At 65.0% G+C, this 21,270-nt stretch overlaps 1 protein-coding gene across 5 annotated transcripts in view; it reads right to left on the bottom strand.

The window, feature by feature from the left end:
- Positions 1–3,993: 3,993 nt before the first annotated feature.
- Positions 3,994–21,270, bottom strand: part of SEMA4D (semaphorin 4D) — an 84,229-nt gene continuing 66,952 nt past the window's right edge. For all 5 annotated transcript variants that reach the window (XM_058695879.1, XM_058695880.1, XM_058695877.1 and 2 more), the window contains exons 3-15: positions 20,983–21,128; positions 18,746–18,808; positions 17,210–17,308; positions 14,655–14,748; positions 13,847–13,960; positions 13,000–13,151; positions 11,860–12,035; positions 11,618–11,774; positions 10,513–10,735; positions 9,632–9,747; positions 5,983–6,161; positions 5,856–5,899; positions 3,994–5,056 (exon numbers count right to left, since the gene is read on the bottom strand). In XM_058695879.1, coding sequence (XP_058551862.1) covers positions 4,131–5,056; positions 5,856–5,899; positions 5,983–6,161; positions 9,632–9,747; positions 10,513–10,735; positions 11,618–11,774; positions 11,860–12,035; positions 13,000–13,151; positions 13,847–13,960; positions 14,655–14,748; positions 17,210–17,308; positions 18,746–18,808; positions 20,983–21,128 — 2,489 coding nt within the window. In that variant the 3' untranslated portion in view covers positions 3,994–4,130. The remainder of the gene's footprint in view (positions 5,057–5,855; positions 5,900–5,982; positions 6,162–9,631; positions 9,748–10,512; positions 10,736–11,617; positions 11,775–11,859; positions 12,036–12,999; positions 13,152–13,846; positions 13,961–14,654; positions 14,749–17,209; positions 17,309–18,745; positions 18,809–20,982; positions 21,129–21,270) is intronic.

Genomic DNA, 21,270 nt, shown 5'->3' with positions numbered 1-21,270 from the left:
GAAGCTCGGTCACGTCAGGGATGCAGCAGGGCCCGCGGGGCAGACACGACAGATTCCGCTTGCGTAAGAATCACGGGCTCCGTCCTCAGACGCGATTCACACCCGTGTCTCCGAGTGCCGCTAAGCCTGCTCGCCTGCAGTGCGGGTGACTTCTGTGCTTATCTGAACTAATTCCGCCACGAGGAACACGCATTCGTGACTTCTGGAACGCGAAACACGACCACAAGCCTGCCCGAGTCTCTGCGGCTCGAGACCCCCTCCTCCCCTTGCCCGTGTTTTGCCACCTCCCGACGCGCACGCACGGCTCCCCCGAGGGAGCGGGCGGCTGGGAGACCCGCTCCGGACCCCGGGTTGCTCCTCCCCACGCTCAGGCCGGGGCCCTAAGAACAGAGGAACAGAGGCGTGGCCACAAAGCACAGCCTGCAGCCCGCCGCGGCACGCGCACACGCACACGCACACACGCGCTCTGCTGGGACAGCCCAGAGAGGACCGGGGACACGGTGAGCAGAGAAGCCCGCTGAGTCACGGCTCCGAGGCCGTGCCCATCCCAACAGCCCACCTGGCGTTGCTCGGGCCGCAGCCCCTGCCACTGTGACACCAGTGACCCCCAGGCGGGAGGGAGACCGCTTGCAGACCACTTGGGGACCGCCTGGACGGTACCCTTGAGAGGGAGGTGCCTTCAGCCAGAGCGGCCTGAAACTTGGTCCCGAGTTCCGGCACCTTCCTTGACCCGAGGAAAGAGAGGGCCAGAGACACCGTCATTTTGGACACCACGTGCTTGGACTGTCGCTCGCACAACCAGCTAACGCTGGCCTGTGGGCTGGGTTTAGGGCAACAGGCGTCTGGATGTGCACGAGTCACCGGGGGACCCAATGCCAGTGAGCTTGGCGGGCCGGGCCTGGGCCGGGGGGCTGCACGGGGTCTGCCTCGGGCACAGGGGACCGAGCCTGGCGGATCGCTCTTGGCAACAGTGGTTTCCCAGCCTGGACGCCAGGTGCTCAGTGTAGGGCGGGCCCCCCGGGCTTTGCTGCAAGCAGAAAGAAGCGAGCGCTCGGGAGGCTGGGGTGGCCACTGCAGGGTCTCTAGCACCTGCCTCTGTCACCGCTGCCTAGCAGGCCTCACGAGGACGCACGGCCCTCCCTCTGGGCGGGACAGGACACATCTGGACCCCTGGGAATAGCCAGTCCTTCCCAGGCTGCCTCACAGCCTCGGGGAGCCTCATGGAACGGGAGGTCCAGGTGGGAGAGAAAGCAAGGAGCACGGAGGCGTGGAGGGAGGGGGCAGGGGCTGCGGTCCCTCCGCTCAGTCCACCCCGTCACTGCCCTCTCACCCCACGCTGCCCTCCTCTCTCGTCCCCTCGGGCTGTGAGCCGCCAACTGTGGGCCCCATCTTCGGGAAGTTGGGAGGAAGAAACGCCCCTCCGGCTCTCAGACTTCGGCAGCAGAAGGGCAGGGAGGGCGGTGTGGCTCCAGGTGACCCCCCCCACGGCCAGCGGTGCCCCCTGCCCTGGCTGCCTGGGAACCGTGCCCTTCTGCTCCCCGGCTGCTGCCAGCCCTGTAACCACGGCCCTGCACGGGGTCCCCGTGGTCCCCGCTCTGGCCCAGACACCGCTCTCAGCCCCTGAGTCACAAGGACGGCTCAGGAGTGCACACGCGCCCCCTAACGGGCACCTCCTAGAGAAGCCACGTTTCAAAGCGTTTGGCTCTGGGCCCCTCACCCGGTCGTGCGACCCCTGCTGTCCCAGCGACGGGGAGGCCCCCGAGTGTGCCCGTGGAGGACGGCGGCCCCTGCACAGAGGGCCTGGGAGGCCCCACGGGAAATCGCCCGGCCCAACAGCCCTGTGGGGGACCCAGCACAGGCTGGGCCCCGGCCCGGGGCTGGCGACCCGGGGCCACATGGACCCGCCCTGAAGGTCTGTCTCCACAGCGCCCCACCCAATGGGCAACTTCCCCTGCGCTCCCCCCGGCACGCGGGAGTTCGTGGGACCGGCTCATACCCGGAGCGGCTTCTCGCCACCGAAAGTCTCAAAAAGAAACAAGTTTGCTCTCTTTCCCTCAGTGGCCCTACTCGTCCCCTCGGGGCACCCACACACCGCCCGTTTTCTCCCTGCAGCTACTGACCAGCGGCACGGCCGCCGCACAGCGGAGACATCTCCGGGTCCCTCCCAGCCCACCACGCACTTCAGCATCGCCACGCAAGCCATGGGGACGCCCCTTCTGGAGGCTCCGGAGCGACGTTTGCAACCTCCAGATGGCACACAGGCGGACCCCCGAGTTGTCGGCAGACGCTCGAGGAGCCCTGCACACGGGCGACTGGCAAACCGAGGTCTCGGGGCCAAGCCCGGCCCACCGTGGGGCCCTGGGGCTGCGGAGGCCGACATCTGCGACAGACCGACCGACCGTGGGCTGCCGGGCCTGCGACGGTGAACATCTGGCTCCTCGTGGGAGAAGCCGCAGGAAGGGTGTTCTGTCAGGGGCCCTGCCCCCCACCCGCCGCCCCGACAGGCGCCCTGCTCACCTGTGGCCTGGCAGAAGAGGTGGAAGGTCCCCAGGGCGTGCACGTGCTGGGCCTGGTCGCTCAGGAAGGGCGGCAGCAAGGCGACCCGCAGGCTGCGGTCAGGCCCCGAGGCCGAGGCCGGCCAGGGGCTTCGGGGAGAGGAAGATGAGCCGGGGCCCCGACAGGACAGGGAGGAGGACCCCGGAGGAGGGAAGGGCAGAGACGAGGCTGCGAGACAGAGGACAGAAAAGAGAGAGGCCGCTGAGGCAGACGTCACGAGGCTCGGGGCCTGCACGCCAGAGAAGGGAGGGAGAGACAGGAAAAAAGAAAGGGGACCGAGGCCGCCCCGAGACCCGCCCGCCGGTCAGCACACCGTCCCCGCCGCAGCGAACCACGTGCCCGCGCCGAGGATTTAAGCTGCTCGTTTATTCGGTTACTTTTCAAATGTATACAATTCAAAGTAGAAAAATAAAAACAAAGGAAATCTTATAAAACATAAATGTGTACACCACAACGGTCGAGTCCTGTCATGCTTAAGACAACACTGTCCACGCAGGCACACAGATCCAGAGGTCACTGCTCCTCGCCACGGGAAAGAGAGCCTTCTCGGCGCACGGGAAGCAACAGGTGGAGATTGAACCGTCTCGCCCACTCGCACCGTCGAAGATAGCGCCGGGCCACGCAGGGCCGTGGGGTCACAAGCCGCCAGGCCTCGTGGGGACACAGGCCAGTCCGGCCACCGCGGTCCTGCTTGCCGGAAGGTGTGGACCGCTCGGTTCGGCTGAGCGGGTCGTCCGGGTGGGCGGTGGACGGGAGACAGAAGCCAAACGTGACTGCGGATGCCCGGTGAACGTCCGTCCGTCCATCTGCACGGGAGGTTTCAAGCCGTGGCCGTGGGCATCCGACGGCAAAACGGACGCTCCCTCCGCTCGGGGCCAGCCGGCTCCGCCGACCCGTGCTCAAGGCCCCGCCTGGTTCACGGGCCAGCCTTCCACTGTCTTCTGTTCTTTGAAAGAGTTAAAACGAGAGGGGGGAAGAAAAAAACCACAGAAAGAAAATCTCTCTGAAAAGGATGCTTCCCTCAAGGAATAAAATTAAAAAAAAAAACAAAAAAACGTGTGCTGAAGAGATGGTTTCGTCTATGTGTCTAAAAGGTAGAGAACGCATTTACCCAAAGTAAGTTTATCCCTGAGAATCGTAAGCAACGTAAGCTGTATCTTTCCCCTAACGTACAACAAAACCTGGAAGATGGACATCTTCGCAATATTGGAACGTCTGCTTCGGTGATTTAAAACAGAAACGACCTAACACGAGAAAAGCAAAACCATAAAAAATAATTTCCTGGGAAGCAAAGGTTCGTGCCAATCTGGACAACAGGCGATAAGTTACCAATCTGATAAACAAAAACGTCATTTCCAATCTGGAATTCAAGGATCTTTCAGTGGCTGCTCTGAGGAGGGGACGCTCCAGGCGCGAGCGAGCGTCCGCGGGCCGGGGGCCTCTCACGCCGCGGCCCGGCGGGGGACCGGGGTGCAATGCTCGCCGTTTTCCGAAAGGACGAAGACCAAATCACAAGCTCGACGCAAGAGACAAGACACAGGACAGGCGTGCTGACGCGGGCTCCCGGCGGTGACTCAGTCCCCGTCCGCGTCCGAGTCGGCGTACTTCAGCTCGCACTTGACGTCGAAGGGCCCGTCCCTGGCCGGGAGGTCGTCCAGCCTCTGTGAGTCCTCCCTGTCGGTGGGCACCCTGCTGGCCATGGTGTCCTGCTCCGTCTCGTAGCCCGTGTCCAGGGCCGGCCGCGGCTGCCCCCCGTTCTGCTGGGAGAAGCTGCCCGGCTCCACCAGCGTCTCCTTGGCGCTCTGCTCGAACTCGGAGAAGTCCGCCACGGGCTGCTTCTTCCCCAGCAGCACGGCGGAGCGGAACTTCAGGCACTGCCCGGGCAGGTAGCCCTTGTAGCAGTTGTAGGACACGAGGCAGAGGCACAGCAGGAAGAAGAGGAGGAAGAGGAACATGAACAGACGGTTGTCGCCGGACTGCAGATACATCGTCTTCTCCGAGTGCACCCGGGGGACCGTGTTGATGACGATCTTCGCTTCGCAGGACGTGCCCGTGGGCGCGGGGCTGGGCGGCGGGGCGACGGCCCCGGGCACGGGGACCCGCGCGGCGGAGGTCTGCGGGGGGGGGCCGCGGGCGGGCTCCGTCACCGCTCGGGCGGTGGTCCTCCCGCCTTCCGTCCGGGCGCCCGGCGAGGCGGGGGCCTCTGTGGCCCTCGGGGCCGTCTTCACCTCCAGCACGTGCTTGGCCAGCACCCGCAGGACCGTCCCGTTGCGGACCCGCTCCTCCGACAGGCACTGGTACACGCCGCTGTCCCCCTCCGACAGGTTGAAGATGAGCAGGTGCTTCCTGCCCACCAGGCTGTACTTGGGGCCGTCGGCGTCGAGCACGCCGTCCCGGAACTTCCACACCACCCGGGCCAGGTTGGACTTTTGGGAGCATTTGAGTTCCGCTGTGCCGCCGTGCTTGAAAAAATGCTGCCGGAAACTTTCTTTACTTTTATCTGGAACATCAAAATAAACGTGCACAGCATCAACAACGCGGCTCGCTACTCAGCTCCTTCTAAAAATAGGTCAACACGCACAAGAGGACACGAGAGTTCCACCCACTGGAGCCACATGGAATCTTCCAGAACAACTAAGGAGATAAAGACATGCGTGACAGAAAAGCAAAGATGAGCCCCGGATGGCGGCCCAGCAGGACAAGGAAGTCGGAGACAAGACAGTCGGAGACAGCCGAGCGGCAGGGACCCCGTCTGGCGTCCCGGTTCCCCGGGGGCCGAGCGGCAACCCGGGAGCCACGCACCACGTGCTTCTGCTCGTGGCTCCCGGCTCGCGGCCTCTCTGGGCGCGAGGGGCCCACCCCGTAGTTGCCCCAGCTGGCGACAGCTGTCGGGTCAGGGATGGGAACGCGAGAGCCCAGGGCACGGCTGCCTGGGAGGGGACGAAGGGGTGAGGACGCCCCTCCCGCCACGCCGCCCGCCCACCGTGGGACCCTCAGGGTCTGTTTAACCAGCCCCGAGCTCAGCAAAGAGAGGAGCATCTCAAGACCGGGTGTCCCAGGGCGGACGCCGAGTGCTTTTTGTGGAACAAACACACACACCCCATGACCTCAGACGCCCTTTTCCGCGATAAAACGGGATCACGGGGGGTCGGCCTCTGTATCCTCACGGATACCTGACCTCTGTTCGGAGCAGAGAAAGAGAACCCGGATGGACGCAACGCCACGACACCGAAGCACCATGAGATGGGTACGAGGACCGGCCGCCCCCCAAGGGAGCTCGGCGAGGACGGCCGACTTACCCGGGCAGGCGGACGCGTCTCCACTCATCTTCTGAATCAGAGTCCTGCAAGATAACCGGGCCCGGGTCAGGCACGCGCCCCCTCCCCCTGACGGGTGTGCGTGGTGCGGGTCCCCCGCCCTCGGTACCTGCTGGGGCCGTCCGTCTGGTGCGGGGGCAGGGCCACGCAGGCCGCGGCCGCCCGGCTCCAGGCGCAGTAGGGGTCGCGGGCGAGCACGCAGTCCTCACAGGTGCCGTGCTTCCCGCAGAAGGCCACGGGGGCCTGCACCACACCCGAGCTGGAGCCCGCATACACAAGCCTTCCGCCCTGCAGGTGTGAAACAGAAGGCACATGTGCGTGGGGGGGGGTGCAGCCGGCGTGCGCCTCTCAGGCCTGCGTGCCCACGCCGCCTGATCCAGGAACCTCCAGAACCGGAGCCTGGCGGGGTAGGGTCCGAGACAAACCCTCGCGGCAGCGTCACGGCCGCCCACGCGCTGACCGAGCACTCGGGGCCTCCGTCCGAGACCTTGCCCTCTTTGGGGCCGGGGGTCAGCCGCTCCGTGTGGAGGGCCCCCCTCCCCCCCCCCCCACAGGCCAGAGGCCGAAAGGCACGGCTCAGAGCCCCATTTCATGCCCACCCGACGGGAGCCACACAGAAGCCCGAGTCAGGGTCCGAATCCAGGAAAGGAGGGGCCACCGAGCGTGGGCGGAGCGCAGATTCCAGCACGTGTCCAGCTGTGCGGGGAGGAACACGGGCACGGGGAGACCCACAGCCGTGCTCCGGGCACACGGCCAGGCGGGGTCCCTCGAGCTCCCAGCACGTGCGAGACCCCCCACCCGGGGCGGCTGCTTTCCCGGGCTCGGTTGGGACGGGGGATCCCCCATGGGACGCCGCCTGCCGTGTAGCCCTGGCCGCGGGGGGGGGAGGGGGCGGGCAATTCCGGAACTTGCGTGCACGTCATCCTCTGCCCACGACACCTCACCCCGACGTCTGCACACACCTTGGCCATTCCCAAGCTCCACAGAACTTGGTGGTTTCGACCCAGACGACACGCAGCCCTTCCCCTGGAGGACAGGCTGTGAATTAACTTTCGAGTCCGGCTCCACTCTGAGGCCCTGGGGCCACCCGCCCCGTGACCCACTGTGCGCGAGTGCAGCCGAGAGGAAGGAAGTCCCTTCTGTAACAGACTCTCACGTGACAAGTGGCAGAGAGAGACAGCGGCCAGCAGGGACCCAGGTACGTGACACCACGTGCCTGCCAGGCTGTCAGGACCAAGGACGCCAGCCCAGAGCACAGTCTGGTTCACAGAGGTCAAGGGACCCGGGAGAGGACGCCGACTCTGCCGGGGAAGCCCCGCCCGACACTGACCTGTGTGCATGGCGTGGCCGTGGGGAGGGCGGGCTCCATATCCCTGCCCTACCCCCACCCCAGGGCTGGGCTCCTGTGATACACGGCCACCAAGTAACAGATGTGGAGGGGAGCGGACAGGAAAACGCCCTGAAAAGGGGTGGCCGTGACCACTGGTGGGCGCACAAGTCAGCAGACAGGACGGACTGATGGGGGCAGCCTTGCGGTCTCTCCACAAACAAGCATTAGACCCTCAGGGTCTGAACACACGTCCACAACTCAGCACACGCGGCCTGGCCCCCACGTGGTGGGTTCCGTGCTCTCCACGGGCACATCCCCACACGCTCAGCCCCATCTGAGCACGAGGAAACCGGGATCATTCCACAAAACTCCGTACAACTAAGCAGGCCACCAAGATGAGGACAGATGGGGAACCGGCCCAGACCAGCGGCGGCTGCTGGCCAGCCTCTACAGCGAAGGCCAGCGTCCTGGCCCAGAGGAACCTGCCGGCGGGCGTCTTTTCCACCCCGAACAGCCGCTTCCTGCCACTGCGGGGGCACACACGCCATCCCAAGCCTACCCAGGCCCGCCAGCCCGAAGAGAGGGCGGGGGCCGCGGCCCGCACACCTTCCCACTAGGGCCAGCCAGCTGAGGCCGCCCCGGTGCAGGGCTCCTGGGAGGACGGGCCAGTGGCTCCCCGCAGGGCCAGTGGGCGGACGGGTGAGCACAGGGCTGACCCAGATCCTCCTCAACCTCACCCGTCCCGCAGGACCGGCGCCCACACGCCCAGAAGCCCGCGTCCCCAGATGACACTGGCGAGCGGGGCTGTGGTCTCACCGAGTGTCTGCACCGGGGGCCCAGCCTCTGTTCTGTCCACACGTGACAATCTGGGGGCCCCAAGGGCACGCGCCCCAGCCCGGCCGAGCACCCGAGCAGCGGGGCCACGATCGGGAGGACTTCCTTGTTCCCACAGCAAAGCCGGGGAGCAGGGGCGGGGGAGGGCGGCCTAATGGGCCCGCGAGGCTCCGATGCCGCATCTCTGCCGGCTCAGAGCCCGCCTGGGCTCTGTGGTTTCCTTCCCTTCTGGCAGCGGAGACGGCCCTGTTGGGTGACCCCGGAAGTTTGAAAACCAGATCCAAGTTCTGACACTCACGATGGCGGGACCCACGGGTGGCTCCGACCGACAAGTCGACTTCTGCCTTTCTCTCTCTCCTGGCTACGGGCGCCCCCTCCTGCTGCCCGCTGCCCCCATCAGGAACCAGGCCGGGAGGCCGCCCTGAGGGGCTGCGGGCCGACCCCCTCCAGGTGTGAGGGAGGCTGGGGACTGTGCTGGGTCAGACAGGAGACTCTCGGCATCGGGGAAACGCCCTGCGAGGCGGGGCAGCTGGGCCTGGTGTCCAGAGCGAGGCTTTACAGGCGGGGTGCAGGTGACGGCCAGACTGCAGCTCAGGGAAAAAGGCTCGCAGCCGGGCTTCCCATTTCTGGCCCTGACCCTGGCTCTGCCAAGTCCCCAGAGCCCGTCGGCTCAGGGCTCATGGCGTGGGGACACCCACGAGGCCCTGTGGGTGCTCTACAGGAAGTGAGGTCGTCAGCCACAGTCAAAGGACAGGGCCAGGCCACCCTGGGTCTGCTGACCCCTAGATGCAGAGGAGGAGACTAAGGCAGGACTGGCCTGCCAGGCTCACGCAGCCACGAATCATGGGGCCCCGGCCTGCTCCACCCTGGCTGTAAATCAGGAGGCACGTGTCCCAAGGCCACGTGGGTAGATGGCAGGGGACGGCATCCAGAGCGGATCCAGGGCCCTGGTTGTTTCTATGCTACCCACCAACTAATAACATGTCTTATATAAATGGTTGGAAAACAATCAAAAGGATAATATTACATGACATTCAAAAATTACATGACCTCCTGAGCTCTGTTTCCATAAAAAAGACTTTGCTGGAAGGCAGCCAGGCCCACCCGTGTGCGGACGTCCCACGGCTGCCTGTGCACAACGGCAGGGACCTACAGCCCCCGAGCCCCAAACACTCACTCCCGGCATTTATGGCAAAGGTGCCGCCATCCCGACCCTGATGAGGGAGAAGGTGCCTCGTTGGGGGAGCAGGCTCACAGACGTAACCGTCGTCCCTTGGGGCGGGCTCTTCTGCGCCCACAGATGCACCTACAGACGGGCGTCAACCCCAGCAGCTCGGGACACTCGGTCAACTTGAGGCGACTGTTCCATCTCCCCAGTTAGCCTTCCCTCCGTCCCAAAGCCCAGGGTTCACGGGGCCCTCTGTAAGAACCCGGAGGTCAGCTCATCTGGACCACACAGATGATCGGCCTGCCCGGCCGGTGACCAGGGATGTGTGAGGCCGCCCTCCTGCCTGGCTGGTGACCAGGGACGCGTGAGGCCACCTGTCTGCCTGGTGACCAGGGACGTGGGAGGCCGCCCGCCTGTCCTCTCTACCTTCTCAGAATTCAGCAGCAGCGTCTGGACCGGCTCGAAGTCCTGGAAAAGCTGGGTCTCCTCGATGATGTGGGCGTCATTCTCGAGGTTGACAGCTTTGTGGAGGGCGCCCCGGTCTGCAAGGGCAAGGCTACAGGTCAGGGACGCGCCTGGACGGTCACGGCGGCCGACAGCCCCCGTTCTTCCTCTCGGCTCCTCCCCTCAATGAGACGCTGAGGAGCCGAAGCCGTCCGCACTTTGGACGTGGGAAGGAGAAGCCACTAGCGACGCGGACTGACAGTGTGAGCGGCACCGGTCACTCCGCTGTTCCCTGGAAAAGAAACGGACCTCCCACTGCTGACTCCCATGGAAGTCAGGGCCACGACATGGTGCCACCACATCACAGGAGAGGTTGCTCTCGGGCTCCAGCGGCCCTCCAGGGCGCCGTGCGGTGAAGGCCCCGGGGAGGGGAGGGCTCAGGGCACGCTGGAGCCCCCAGGAACGACCCCGGCGCCCTCCGGCCACTGCTGCTCCGGCCCCAACCCCCAACCCCCCCAACCCCCGCCTTCCAGAAACGCTTGCGTGAGAGTCCCAGGTGGGGACCTGTCTGGAGCCAGCAGGGACGTGGGACTTCTCTGCCACCTGCTCTCAACCGGCCCGCACGGGCGCCACTCCTGGCGCAACAGCCCCAACCCACCGGGCCTGTATCCCCACACGGGGGCCGGGACTCGGCCATTCAGTCAGCGCCCCAGCGGTCTGACGGTCAGACGGCGGAGGCCAGCCAGGGGTGGCGGCTTCTCGGAAACCCTGCCGGAGACCCCTCTGGGTGCCCGGGGAGACGCTGGCCTCGCGGCAAGAAGGAGCTGCATTTGCTGGGCGTCCTCAGAGGGGGCCGGACCCACCTGTGCCGATGAACATGACGTCGTAGATGGTCCCGTCCAGGGCCCGGGTCCTGTCCACCACGATCTGCGTGTAGTTCACGTTGCCTGTGACCAGCCTGGGCCTGTTGTCTGTTGGGGTCACGGAGCCGTCCATCAGGGGGTGGTCCTTGACGAACTGCAGGGTCTTGTCCGGCAGACCCAGGGAGCTGGAGAAGTTGGCCGCCCGCGCTTCGCGGTTGATGCACTGTGGGGGGCAGACCGGCCGTCAGTGCGCGTGCTCACGGACGCACAGCCCGCATGAGCCCCGCACGCAGGCCCCCCGCGGGGCGCAGACTGTGACAACGCCATGCGGAGCGCTGTTGCCAACGGGGAAAGTCAGCGGCGACCTTTCCCCAGGAATCCGAAGACGTGGCCCGAAAGCCGGTCGGGAAGGGCAGCCGTGCGTGTGTCCGCGAGATCTAATCCCGCTTCACGACACACGGCGAACTTGCTGGTGTCTATTTGGCAATGAGAAAACTGTATCAAGCTTCTGAAATCGAAAAATAACGGCTTATCACTTGATAGCTCTTCCTCGACATCTCTGCTAAAATCACTAAAAACGGTCCGGTTCCAAACAGCACAAAGGCCAAGCGCGTGAGGGGTTCTTTTCCTGTCCTGGCTCCCGAGTGCGGAAACCGAAATTCGTAATCACGTGACCACGATTTACTTCGTGACGCCCGTGGAGGGAACTGACGGCGGCTGGCAGGCGTGGACCCCCAGGGAGGAGCCCCAGGCCAGTCGCCCGGGCCACGGCCCCACCGCGGCCACACCCACGGCCCCACACACCAGCCACATGACGGGCAGATGCCGGTTTCCACACAAGAGTCGCTACTTTCGGGAAGACACAAACGTGACTCACGTTAACGGGTGGGGGGTACGGCCCACTGCCGAGAAACCGTGCTTTTGGGGGGGAAGCGGCACGTGAGACAGACCTATTTTTATCACAACGTTGATTCCACAAAACACCCGTGCCGGCCGGAAGAGCCTCCTGGCGCGGGCCCGGTCAGGGACAGCCGCGCCACGGCACGCGGTGAGGGGAACACGGGACGGGGAGCGGGCCCACCCTTCCCGCCCCGCCCCCACTCACCGCCCCGGGCCGCGGCGTGGGCACGGCCCCGTTGTAGCGCACCCACTTGGTGTGGGACTGTTCCACTGTGGCGCTCTGCATGTACTTCCCGCGGGAGAAGACCGCCTCGGCCGTGGACAGGTTGTAGGCGCACACGGCTGACAGCCCCACGTTGTTCCTGGGGACGAGGGGCCAGGGTGACCGTCCTGGGTGCGGGGGAGCGCAGACACGCAGCCCGCCCGCCCGCCCGCCGGGGCACCTACAGCTGTGGGGTGAAGACCCCGTAGAACACGGGCTCCTTCAGGTCCGGCGCCCTGAGGACAAAGACGGCCTGCAGCACGTTGAAGACGAGGTTGCTCTCCGGCCTGGAACAGATGAGCCTGGCCTTCAGGAAGGACGTCCACTTCTTCTGTAGGGTCCGCAGACCGCCCTGGTCCCCCTGCAACCCCAAAGACGTGCGTAGTGGGGGGAGGGCTGACTCCCCGTAGGCAGCTGGGAGTCAGTCACGTACGCGGCCCCGAGCGTCCCCGTCTCGGTGGACGGAGGCCACGGTGGGAAAAGAAGGGCCGTGGATGGCCACGTGGCCATGGCAGCCGGTCTGCGCCGGCTGGGGTCTCAGATTAAAACACAGAACCAAGAAAGGCCTGTGGGCGAATCACCCGGAGGCGGCCGGAGGGGCCGGCGGGCCGCGCACGGCGTCACAGCGGCAGAACCTCCGCCAGCCTCGCACCCTTCCTCCGTGCTCCCCACCCCTGCGAGCCAGCCTTGGAGCCAGGGCCACGGAGCGGGGGCTCCCGTCTGCTTCAGGCCAACACGTCGGGGGTCCCCCCCAGACACGTTCCTCGTCCCAGAGGAGACAGTCATTTCAAAGGGCCTCGGCCAGGTCCCCCCCAAGACAGGTTTTGTGGGCTGCCCCCGCACCCCCGGGACAATCACAGACACGCCTGACATGACCTGCTCTGGAGGGAGCCCCGAAACGCAGAGATCTGGATGCCAAAGACTCTGGAATCAGAGCATCCTCACTTGGGGGCAGTGAACGCACACCCCCCTCGCCGCCTTGATGCAGGAACGCCGAAATCCCAAATCTAGCAGAATTTAGCTCACGCGGTGAACACAAGCCAACTTCCTATATGGCCCTGGAGGTCCGAGGACGGTGTGTCCAGAGCAGGCCTGCTGAGGCTGGGCCTCTGGCCACACTCGGCACCGATGCTCCGGGGCCCGCAGGGAGACTCCCGGACTGCCCGGGGGCAGGCCGCGCACACCCCTCCGTGGCTCGGGAGAACGATGAGGTAGGTGAACGGACATCTCGGAGGAGGAGGCCTGGAGCCCGGGCCACGAGACCGGTCCTCCAGATGCGCGAAGCGCCCAGCCAGAACCAGAGGGAAATCGGGGAGTGGGCTCACCTTGCACACCCTCGCCACCCGGGGGATCATCAGCTTGAAGACAAACTCGTACTCCACGGCCACCTCGGTGAAAAAGAAGTACACCCTGTCGTCCCCGCTGTCCGTGCTGTCCGGGCTCTCTCGGATCACGTCCGCAAAGACGAAGTTTGGCTCTGCAGGCAAGAGGCACCCGGTTATCCCCCCGCCACAGCGCGGGGCCCGGGCACCTCCCGGCCAAGGCGCCAGCTAGTGCCTGCACCACGCCCCAGACAAACCCCAGGGCCCGGGGCGGGCACGGTGCCCATCGTCCTCCTCAGCATAAGGAGGTGCTGGAGACCGCGGTTGTAACACACACTGTCTGGGCCGGCCCCGAGAACCCAGGCTGGGCCTCCCGATGGCAGGCAGCCCGGGGACCCTGGGGACCCAGATCCCAGAGACCTGCCAGAACACAAGCATCTGCTGGTGCAAACAGCACGTGCCTCAAGCGGACAACCCCCGACCAGCAGACCCGCCCCGCAGTGAGGGGAAGCCAGGGGTCCTTCCTCCCCCAGACCACCCGCCTCCAGGAGGTCACGGCCCGCCGGCCAGCGCCAACTAGAGCCCCGTGAGCAGCTGCGTGAATCCACCACGCACACGTTATCCGAAGGTGAGCGAGCCGGTCAGCCTGGGTGCAGGGACCACCACCAGGCTCTCGTGTCACAAAGGACCACCGCCTCTGTGTTCAGGGACAGGAAGGCCCCAGTCCGGAGCCCTGGCGGCTCCAGAAGCACCCCATGTGGGGCCGTCCCAGCCCGGAGGTGTCTGCGGCCCCTCGCTGGGACTCAGTGACACAGACAGACAGACAGACCCAGGGGCATCTGCCTCTTACCGTTAAGCCACGGTATCGCGTACTCCGTCCTCAGAGGACTGTGGGACGAGTTTCGGGAGATGATGGGCTCGCTTCCCAGAAAGTTATAGGACGTCCCGGAATACAGCTCCCCATCTTAAGCGGCCCCGGAAGAAAGAGGAGAGGAGAGGAGGGGTGGTCGGCAGCCAGACACGAGCCCCCGGCCCAGGGAAGCGGGGAGGCCACGGATGCTGCGTCGCGAGCCTTCCGTCTCGGTCTCTCACGTGGACGACTGTGCGCTCCACGCGAGAGCTGCTTCACGAGCAGGTGGGGCGGGAACCCCAGGGGACCCGCACCCGGGAAGTAACACGTTCGGGTGTAAGAGGGGCCACGGCTGGGGCGCCTGGGTGGCGCAGTCGGTTAAGCGTCCGACTTCAGCCAGGTCACGATCTCGCGGTCCGTGAGTTCGAGCCCCGTGTCGGGCTCTGTGCTGACAGCTCAGAGCCTGGAGCCTGTTTCCGATTCTGTGTCTCCCTCTCTCTCTGCCCCTCCCCCGTTCATGCTCTGTCTCTCTCTGTCCCAAAAATAAATGAAAAACGTTGAAAAAAATTTTTTAAAAATAAATAAATAAAATAATAAAGAGGGGCCACGGGACGCGCACAGAGGACGGACACAAAATGACCCCTTCCCACACATGTGACCTCTGGCCATGGGGGGTGGCCGGTCACCCTTCTGCAGTGAATCCGAGCGCTCGCACAGGGGTCTGCGGAGAGGCCGCGTCTCTGCCGGGACAGGGAGCAGGGAACTGGGGGAGGCAGCCGAGCCCATGCTGACCTGGGGCGGGACTCACCGACCATAACGGACGTGTAGCTCTGTGCAGGGTCAAAGGGGCACCTGCCCTTGCCATCCTCGCTTCTCCCCAGAAGCTGAAAGGACGTTAAGTTCTACGAGCGAACGAGAAGAAAGGGCATCACGCGGTGTCTGAATTCCTAGTCTCCCAGCACCCTTCTGCTGTAAGGTGCTGGCGGCTCTAGGGCCCCAGAGCAGCCAGGGCAGACCGGAGGCGGGAGGCACCCAGGGAGCCATCGGAAGGCCATGCGCCAACTACGTCCAACAAGGACGGCACCCAAGGCAGTGGCAGACCAGACCCATGGGCAGAAGCAGCGGCGTCCCCACCTCCTGCCACCCCCTCCTGTACTAACAGAAAGCACGGGGGACGGCCTCAGTGTTGGGGACCCTCCTGGCCTGACCCGAGAGCTCAAAACCAGCCGAGGAAGGAGTGAGCAGCCCCAAAACGTGAGGAACGAGCAAGCTCTGTGCAGAGACACGGGGCCCCGAGCCCGGGGACAGGTGAGCGGCTGGGAACGTGCCCGCACAGTGCAGGGAGGCTGGAGGGTCAGAGAAGAAACCCACCGCTGGAGGCATAGCGGGAAGTCACGCGCCTGCTGCCAGAAACACAGGACGCGCCTGCGTGAATGAAGGTGGGCACCACCTCCCGCCTTCCAGTGCGGAGAAGCTGAGGAACACGGACAGCGGTGGGGAGTGGGCGCGGGCCCGTCGCCCGTCGGAGGGAGGGCTCACGGGCCGGGGGATCTTGGGCCCACCTCTCCAGGCAGACCCCCCTCTCAGGTCTCAAAGCACAAATTGGGGCATGAACGGATGGCCCGTCCAGGGGAGGTTTGGAGGCCGCCTGAATGAGGGGGACAGAGCGGAAACGAGAGGGTGTTGGCAATGACTGTAAATCTTCATGGGTGACGACAGGCTTGGCGTTGGTCAGGTAGGCACTTAGGGGTCGCGGGTCAGGGTGCCGCACGCCCACGTATGTCTCTTCCCACGCAATCTAGGTGCCAGATGCACAGGCGGGATCCACTTTCCTGTCAGCGTGAACGTCCTTATTGAAAATACGGGGCCGAACAACAGGCCCGGATTTAAAGGAAACATCTGACCCCCTTACAACTACGGGATTGGAGTCTCCATCCGTTTTCAGCTTCGGAGGGGCTAGACTCCAGCCAGCAAACCCTGTGACGTGTGGGCGTTTCTCACACGACCTGGCACGCTCTTCCCTTATGCAGAACCAGGCGACGTCTGTCCTGAGGACCCAGACTCAGAGCTCAGAGCACCGCACCCCACAGAGCCAGCGTCTGCGGGCTCAGACCGCCAGCCGGCCACGTGGGGGGGGGGGGGGGGTGCGCCCGCCCCGGGGGTCCGTGCGCAAACTCCGTCTGCCCGTACTTTGGGCTGTCGTTTATCTCTGACTCAAGGTTGGAGAGTCTTCTTTAAATTCTAGTTAATTCAGGGTTCCAGCAAACGAGGCTCTTGGTTGAGGCACGCTCTGTGTCCCAAGTCGGGGACGGTCACAAGACCACGTGCCTCACTCTGAATCCCCATGTGCATTTAAAACGCGTCTTCTCTTCTCCTGGTGGTTGTTACAAATGGCTCATCAGGTGCCCGAGTAAAAGGAATTTCTCCCAGCAAGACGCTGCCGTCCAACGTGCCCCGGGAGCGAGGGCCTTGGGAGGACGCCGTGGGGGCCCCTCTGCAGAGGCCCCAGTGCAGCAGCAGGTGGACCCGGCTCGGCAGGACCCGTGCAGGTCGGCGAGGGAGGTGCTCGCACAGTCGTGCGGTGCTGTTGCCCCCGGGAGGGGGTGCGCTCCGGGGCCGAGGTCGGCGGCTCCGTGTCCACGGCAGACCCACGCGGTGAGGCCCCAGGAGCGGACAGCAGCCGGGCCGGGCCGTCCCAGCGGGCACAGACGGGCGGCTTCCGCACACACGCCCATTCCCTCCGGCTCCGGAGGCTGCAGGCTGAGGTCAGGGATCCGGATGGCCGGTGCCCGGCGAGGGCCCCCTCCTCTCTGTCCTCATGTGGTGGAGAGGGGGCTCTGGCGGCTTTTCCCAGAAGGCTGTCAACCCTGCGGGATCAGGGCCTCGCCTCTGTGACCGCATGTAACCGTGACAGTTCCTCAGAGGCCCCACCTCCAAATGCCAACACATGGCGGGATTCGGGCTACAACGTGTGGATGTGGGGGACACGTTCGGGCCGTAACACAGGTGAACCGAGAACACGTAGTCTGGGGGCAGAGTCCTGACTCCCCCCTTTGACCAGGACGCAGGCCGCGGCAGGGCTCCCCGCAGAGCACAAAACGTGGCAAAGAGGACACAGGAGGCCGGACCGTGGCACCCTAGGGCTTCTCTGTGTCGCCAGCACACTTCCCAGCGGGACCCCCACTGCCAGCTCCGCTGGCCCCATGGGTCCCGCCCTGGTGAGCGGCCACACCCTCACGCCCACTGTTGTGCAGAGCGGGGAGCCCCCGACGCCGCCTGGGCCCCACCAGCTGCAGTACCGACCCCGGACGAGGTGGCGGGGGGGGGGGGGGGGGGGGGGCAGGGGGCGGGGCACAGCCTCACCAGGTGGTCACAGGCTGGCTGGAAGGCGTTGGTCCCGCACACGTACAGGGCACCGGGGCCAAGCGGCTGCAGCACGCGGATGTAGTTGAGACATTCGGTCTGCGGGAGAGAAACGCGCCGTGAGCCGTCATCCGGCCCCCGGGGACGCCCGCCCTCCGCCACCCACCCGCACGGCAGGGGGCCAGCCAGCACGTGCCTGACGCGGGCTCCTCCCGGCCGCCCCTCACCTGCCACCTCGGACACCCCCGTCTCCTCGTGCTGGCTCGACCCTGCCTGGGCGGCGGGCACAGCCTCGGAGCCCCAGTCCCCCCGACAGACCTGCGTCTGCCCGCTGGACCCAGCACTCTGCTCTCTGCGGCGTCCCCCCCCGCCGGCCACCAGGGGCCACGGGGATTTCACCTCAGCCGCCGATCGACAGTCAGCAAAGACACACGGACTCAAGTCTTCCCGGACACCCGCCACCGAAAATCCGCATTTTCTCGCACCCAACACACAGCCCGTGCCTCACACGTGCGGCCAGAGCCGCAGAGGGGAAAGTAGGCGGGACCCGCCAGCCTTCCTCGCCCCCAGGAGACCCCACCCTGCCGGCCCCAGTGCAGGGGACAGGCGGGGAGGGAGGGGCCGAGCCGGCTCCGCGTGAGAAAGGGCCCGCAGGAAAACCAGACGTCACTGAGGAACACACTCTCCAGGGCTGGCGTGGACCGGGAGGCATGCGCTCTCGCCTGAAATGATCTCTGCTCGGCGAGGCTTCGTGCGTTTCTTTTCGCTAGGACGGTTTTCAACTGGCTGGCAAGAATTCGTCCTGCCCACAGGAGCCGGGAGGGGCCCGCGTCCCCGTGCGGCCTCTGCTCTGGGCCGGGTGAGCCCTTGTCTGACAGCTCTCAGACCCTCCCTGCAGCCCCAGTCATTACATCACAAAGCCTGCATTCTCCCCGTTTCCTAAGGCAACTTTGGATCTACTGACTTCAGTACAAGTGTCTGATGTTCTGCTAAAAAAAACTTGAGCAAAAACTTTCTCTTTTTTCATTTTTGCTTATTCTGCAATTAGCCAACTGTTGAAATTTACCTTAACTCAGCTATCCTGCCCCCACTGCCACGGAAGATGGGCTCTGATGCTCGGAGACTCTGACATGGGCCCAGTGCCGGTTGGGGGCGGGGGGGCCCAGAGCCCTGGGGGAGGCAGACGCTCGGCCTGGCATCTCCCGGGGGAAGGAGCAGATTCTCAAGGGGTGGCTGCTGCCCAAACTCCAGAAATCCCACGGCGCCCCTTCGGGCTTCTGGCATGCAGCGGGGGTCTGAACCCTGCCCTTTACACCGCCGGCCAGCAGGCACCAGAAGAAGGTACCAGAAGGTACCAAGTTTTAGGGCCACTTGAATGCATCCAACGAAGCCAAACTTTAAAAACATTTCTCAGATGCCCGCCACATTTGGCACCCGCTCAGAGCGACCCTGCCTCATCGCTTGGGCACAGGGCGCCTGGCGGGATGGGGTGCGACCACGTCACCAGGCTGCTGGGGTTCCGAGACCGGAAATTACCTGTCTCGATTTCCCCTTTTCTGCACATTTTGCCTTTTTATCTTCTGAGACCTTCCAATATGCCTGTGGGGAGAGAGGAGAATCCGTTTCAGCACACGCTCCCGTTCAAGGGAGAAGGGGATGCGGCGTAAAAATGCACAGTTTACAAAGACCGCACAAGTGAGGCTTTGTAAAGCGAGGCTGGGCCGGCAGACGCCGGGGTCCGGAGCCATCACAGCCCCCTGGCCACCCAGCATCCCGTCAGTCGCCGCAAAGCAGCAGGAAAGCTCCAAGGGCTGACAGTCGGGTTTTCAGTCCGTCACAGCGAGCTAAGCCACAGGTGTTTTCACACAGCAGCGCGGGCTCCTTCACCCCAAAGCAAACGGAGGGCGGGAAGAAAAGGACACGGGTTGCGTTTCCTTTGGCCGTCGGTGGACGGCAGGACCGGCTTCCCTCAGCTCCGCAACCGTGGCCGTGAGGGGGTGACCGCCCGCTCCCCCCCTCCCCCCTTCCCAGCACCTGAGCCAGGGGACGCGTCATGGGGGGCCGGCACGTGCCCCAGCCCCTTGCCCTCCAGAGGACGGCGGCTCCCCCACGCCTGCCTCACTGTCCCCAAGCTGTCCCACCTCCCCGTGTGACAGTCCCATGGCCGGTGCCCAGACGAAGCCAGTTGCCGGGTGCTCAGAGGTCAGGATGTGCCCGGAGCTGCCTGCTGGCAGAGTGGCGAGTCCCCTTGTACGCGGTCCCGCGCTAACTCGCCTCCCGCATCCACAGTGCGGGACGTCTTAGCAGAAGTCCTACCACGGGCGACTTCCTTCGGAGGCTGATGCGCAAACCGTTTCACTGCTGCCTACGTGAAGTGCACGAGGACCCGGGATGCGCACGCTGACGGGCCCGGTCACGTTCCTAGGGTTTCACCCAGGCTTCCCTTTGGAAGCTGGCCCTAGGCCCCCAGGGGACAAGGACACATCAGCAGAGCAGTGAGGCTCTGAGGGCACCCACGGGGTCGGCACTCCCCTCATCTTCAAAGGCTGATGACCACAAAACCCCGTCCGTGAGTCAGGCAGAAATAAGCATGCGGTCGGGGGGCCGAGACAAAACACAGAGGTCTGGGGCAGAATCAAGATTCTCGATTCCAGAGAGAAGCAGCCCACCCCAGCCACTGGGGTTGCGGCTAAGCAGCCAGCGGTGGGGGAGAGGCCGCCCGCCGGGGAAGGGACGGTCTGAGCATCCGGGGCAGCTCCGGCTGCCCGTGGATCCAGGCCCTCCAAACGCGGCCCCAAGGTCATTCTCCAAAACCAAATATCCCAACACCACTCTCTCCCTCTGGAGGGAAGAAACTCGTTAAAAACTGGCAAATAACGGCCAAGATTCTAAGGGCTGATCCAGCCACTTCCAAGGAGCTGGCCCCGCGGGACGTGAGGAGCAGATAGGTGTGCCTTCCCCCACCCCCCCACCCCCCCCCAAGACCGACAGCTTCCTGCTCCCAACACAGAAGGGAACGTTGAGCCGGAAAATCCCGCTCTGCGATCCTCGAGGCACCCGTGGCCCTGCCCTGCACAGGCCCAGAGCTGGGGCGAGGACCCCGCCTCGGAGGAGGGGCCGGCCTGTCACTGAGGGCGCAGAGCGGTGGCTTTCCCAGGAAGGGGCCAGCACAGCGGCCGGATGTCAAGATGTGACGGGCAGAGCGGACGGCCTCGCGGACGGCCCCGCGTCAACGGCATTCAAGCATCCTTAGGAGAGTCTCTGGTACCCGAACATCAGCCATTTGATGACACTTTTGGACGTGACCATGGTGGTTCGGTTACGTGGACAAAAAGAGTCCTTTCCTTTAGGAGACACCTGGGGAAGCCCTACGGATGAAGAGTGCGCCTGGGACCAGCCTCAAAGCCTCCAGAGGGAGCAGAGCACGAGGACAGGGGCGGAAGAGAGCGACCTGGCTGCAGGACCCGAGAGGGGACAGGCCTCACGGTCACCGCTTCCTCTGCCCTCCGGGTGGCCGAGATTTGCCGTCATGAGAAGTGCAAAACTCCAAGAGGAGAAGGGGGGCCCCGGGTGAGTGGCCGGCCCAGGGAGGGCAGAGGCCGCCCGGCTCACCTGGGACACGCGGCCCAGACACAGGCCGGAAGCAAGCTTCCGGGTGACCGGCCCGTGGGCGTGCGGGACCGGTGAGGGGCCGCAGCCCGGAAGGGGCCTGACGCCCCCGGAGAAGCGCAGTGAGCGGCCCCGGGGGGCAGAGCGGGGCGCCCTCGCCTCACCTCGTGCTGCTTCTCAGAGACGTTGAGTGCATTCAGGGCGAACACGGCCTCCCGGGCCCCCACGTACAGGGTGCTCTTGTCCTCGCTCAGCAGCAAGACGGAGTAGTTGAAGATACCCGGCTCGTGGAACTTCTCCAGCCGCACCTCTGGGGGGAAGGGAGGACATGAGCCCGGGTGCCTCCCGAGTCCCCGTCTTGCTTCCACGCACACTCACGTCGCCAGGGCCGTGGCAGATTCGCTGCCCCAGAGCTCAGGCGCCTGTGCCACAGCAGACCTGCTAGGACGGTC

The sequence above is a fragment of the Neofelis nebulosa genome, chromosome 12 (genome assembly GCF_028018385.1).
Source record: "Neofelis nebulosa isolate mNeoNeb1 chromosome 12, mNeoNeb1.pri, whole genome shotgun sequence".
Classification (NCBI taxonomy): domain Eukaryota; kingdom Metazoa; phylum Chordata; class Mammalia; order Carnivora; family Felidae; genus Neofelis; species Neofelis nebulosa.
This window is presented reverse-complemented; position numbering and strand designations above follow the sequence as displayed.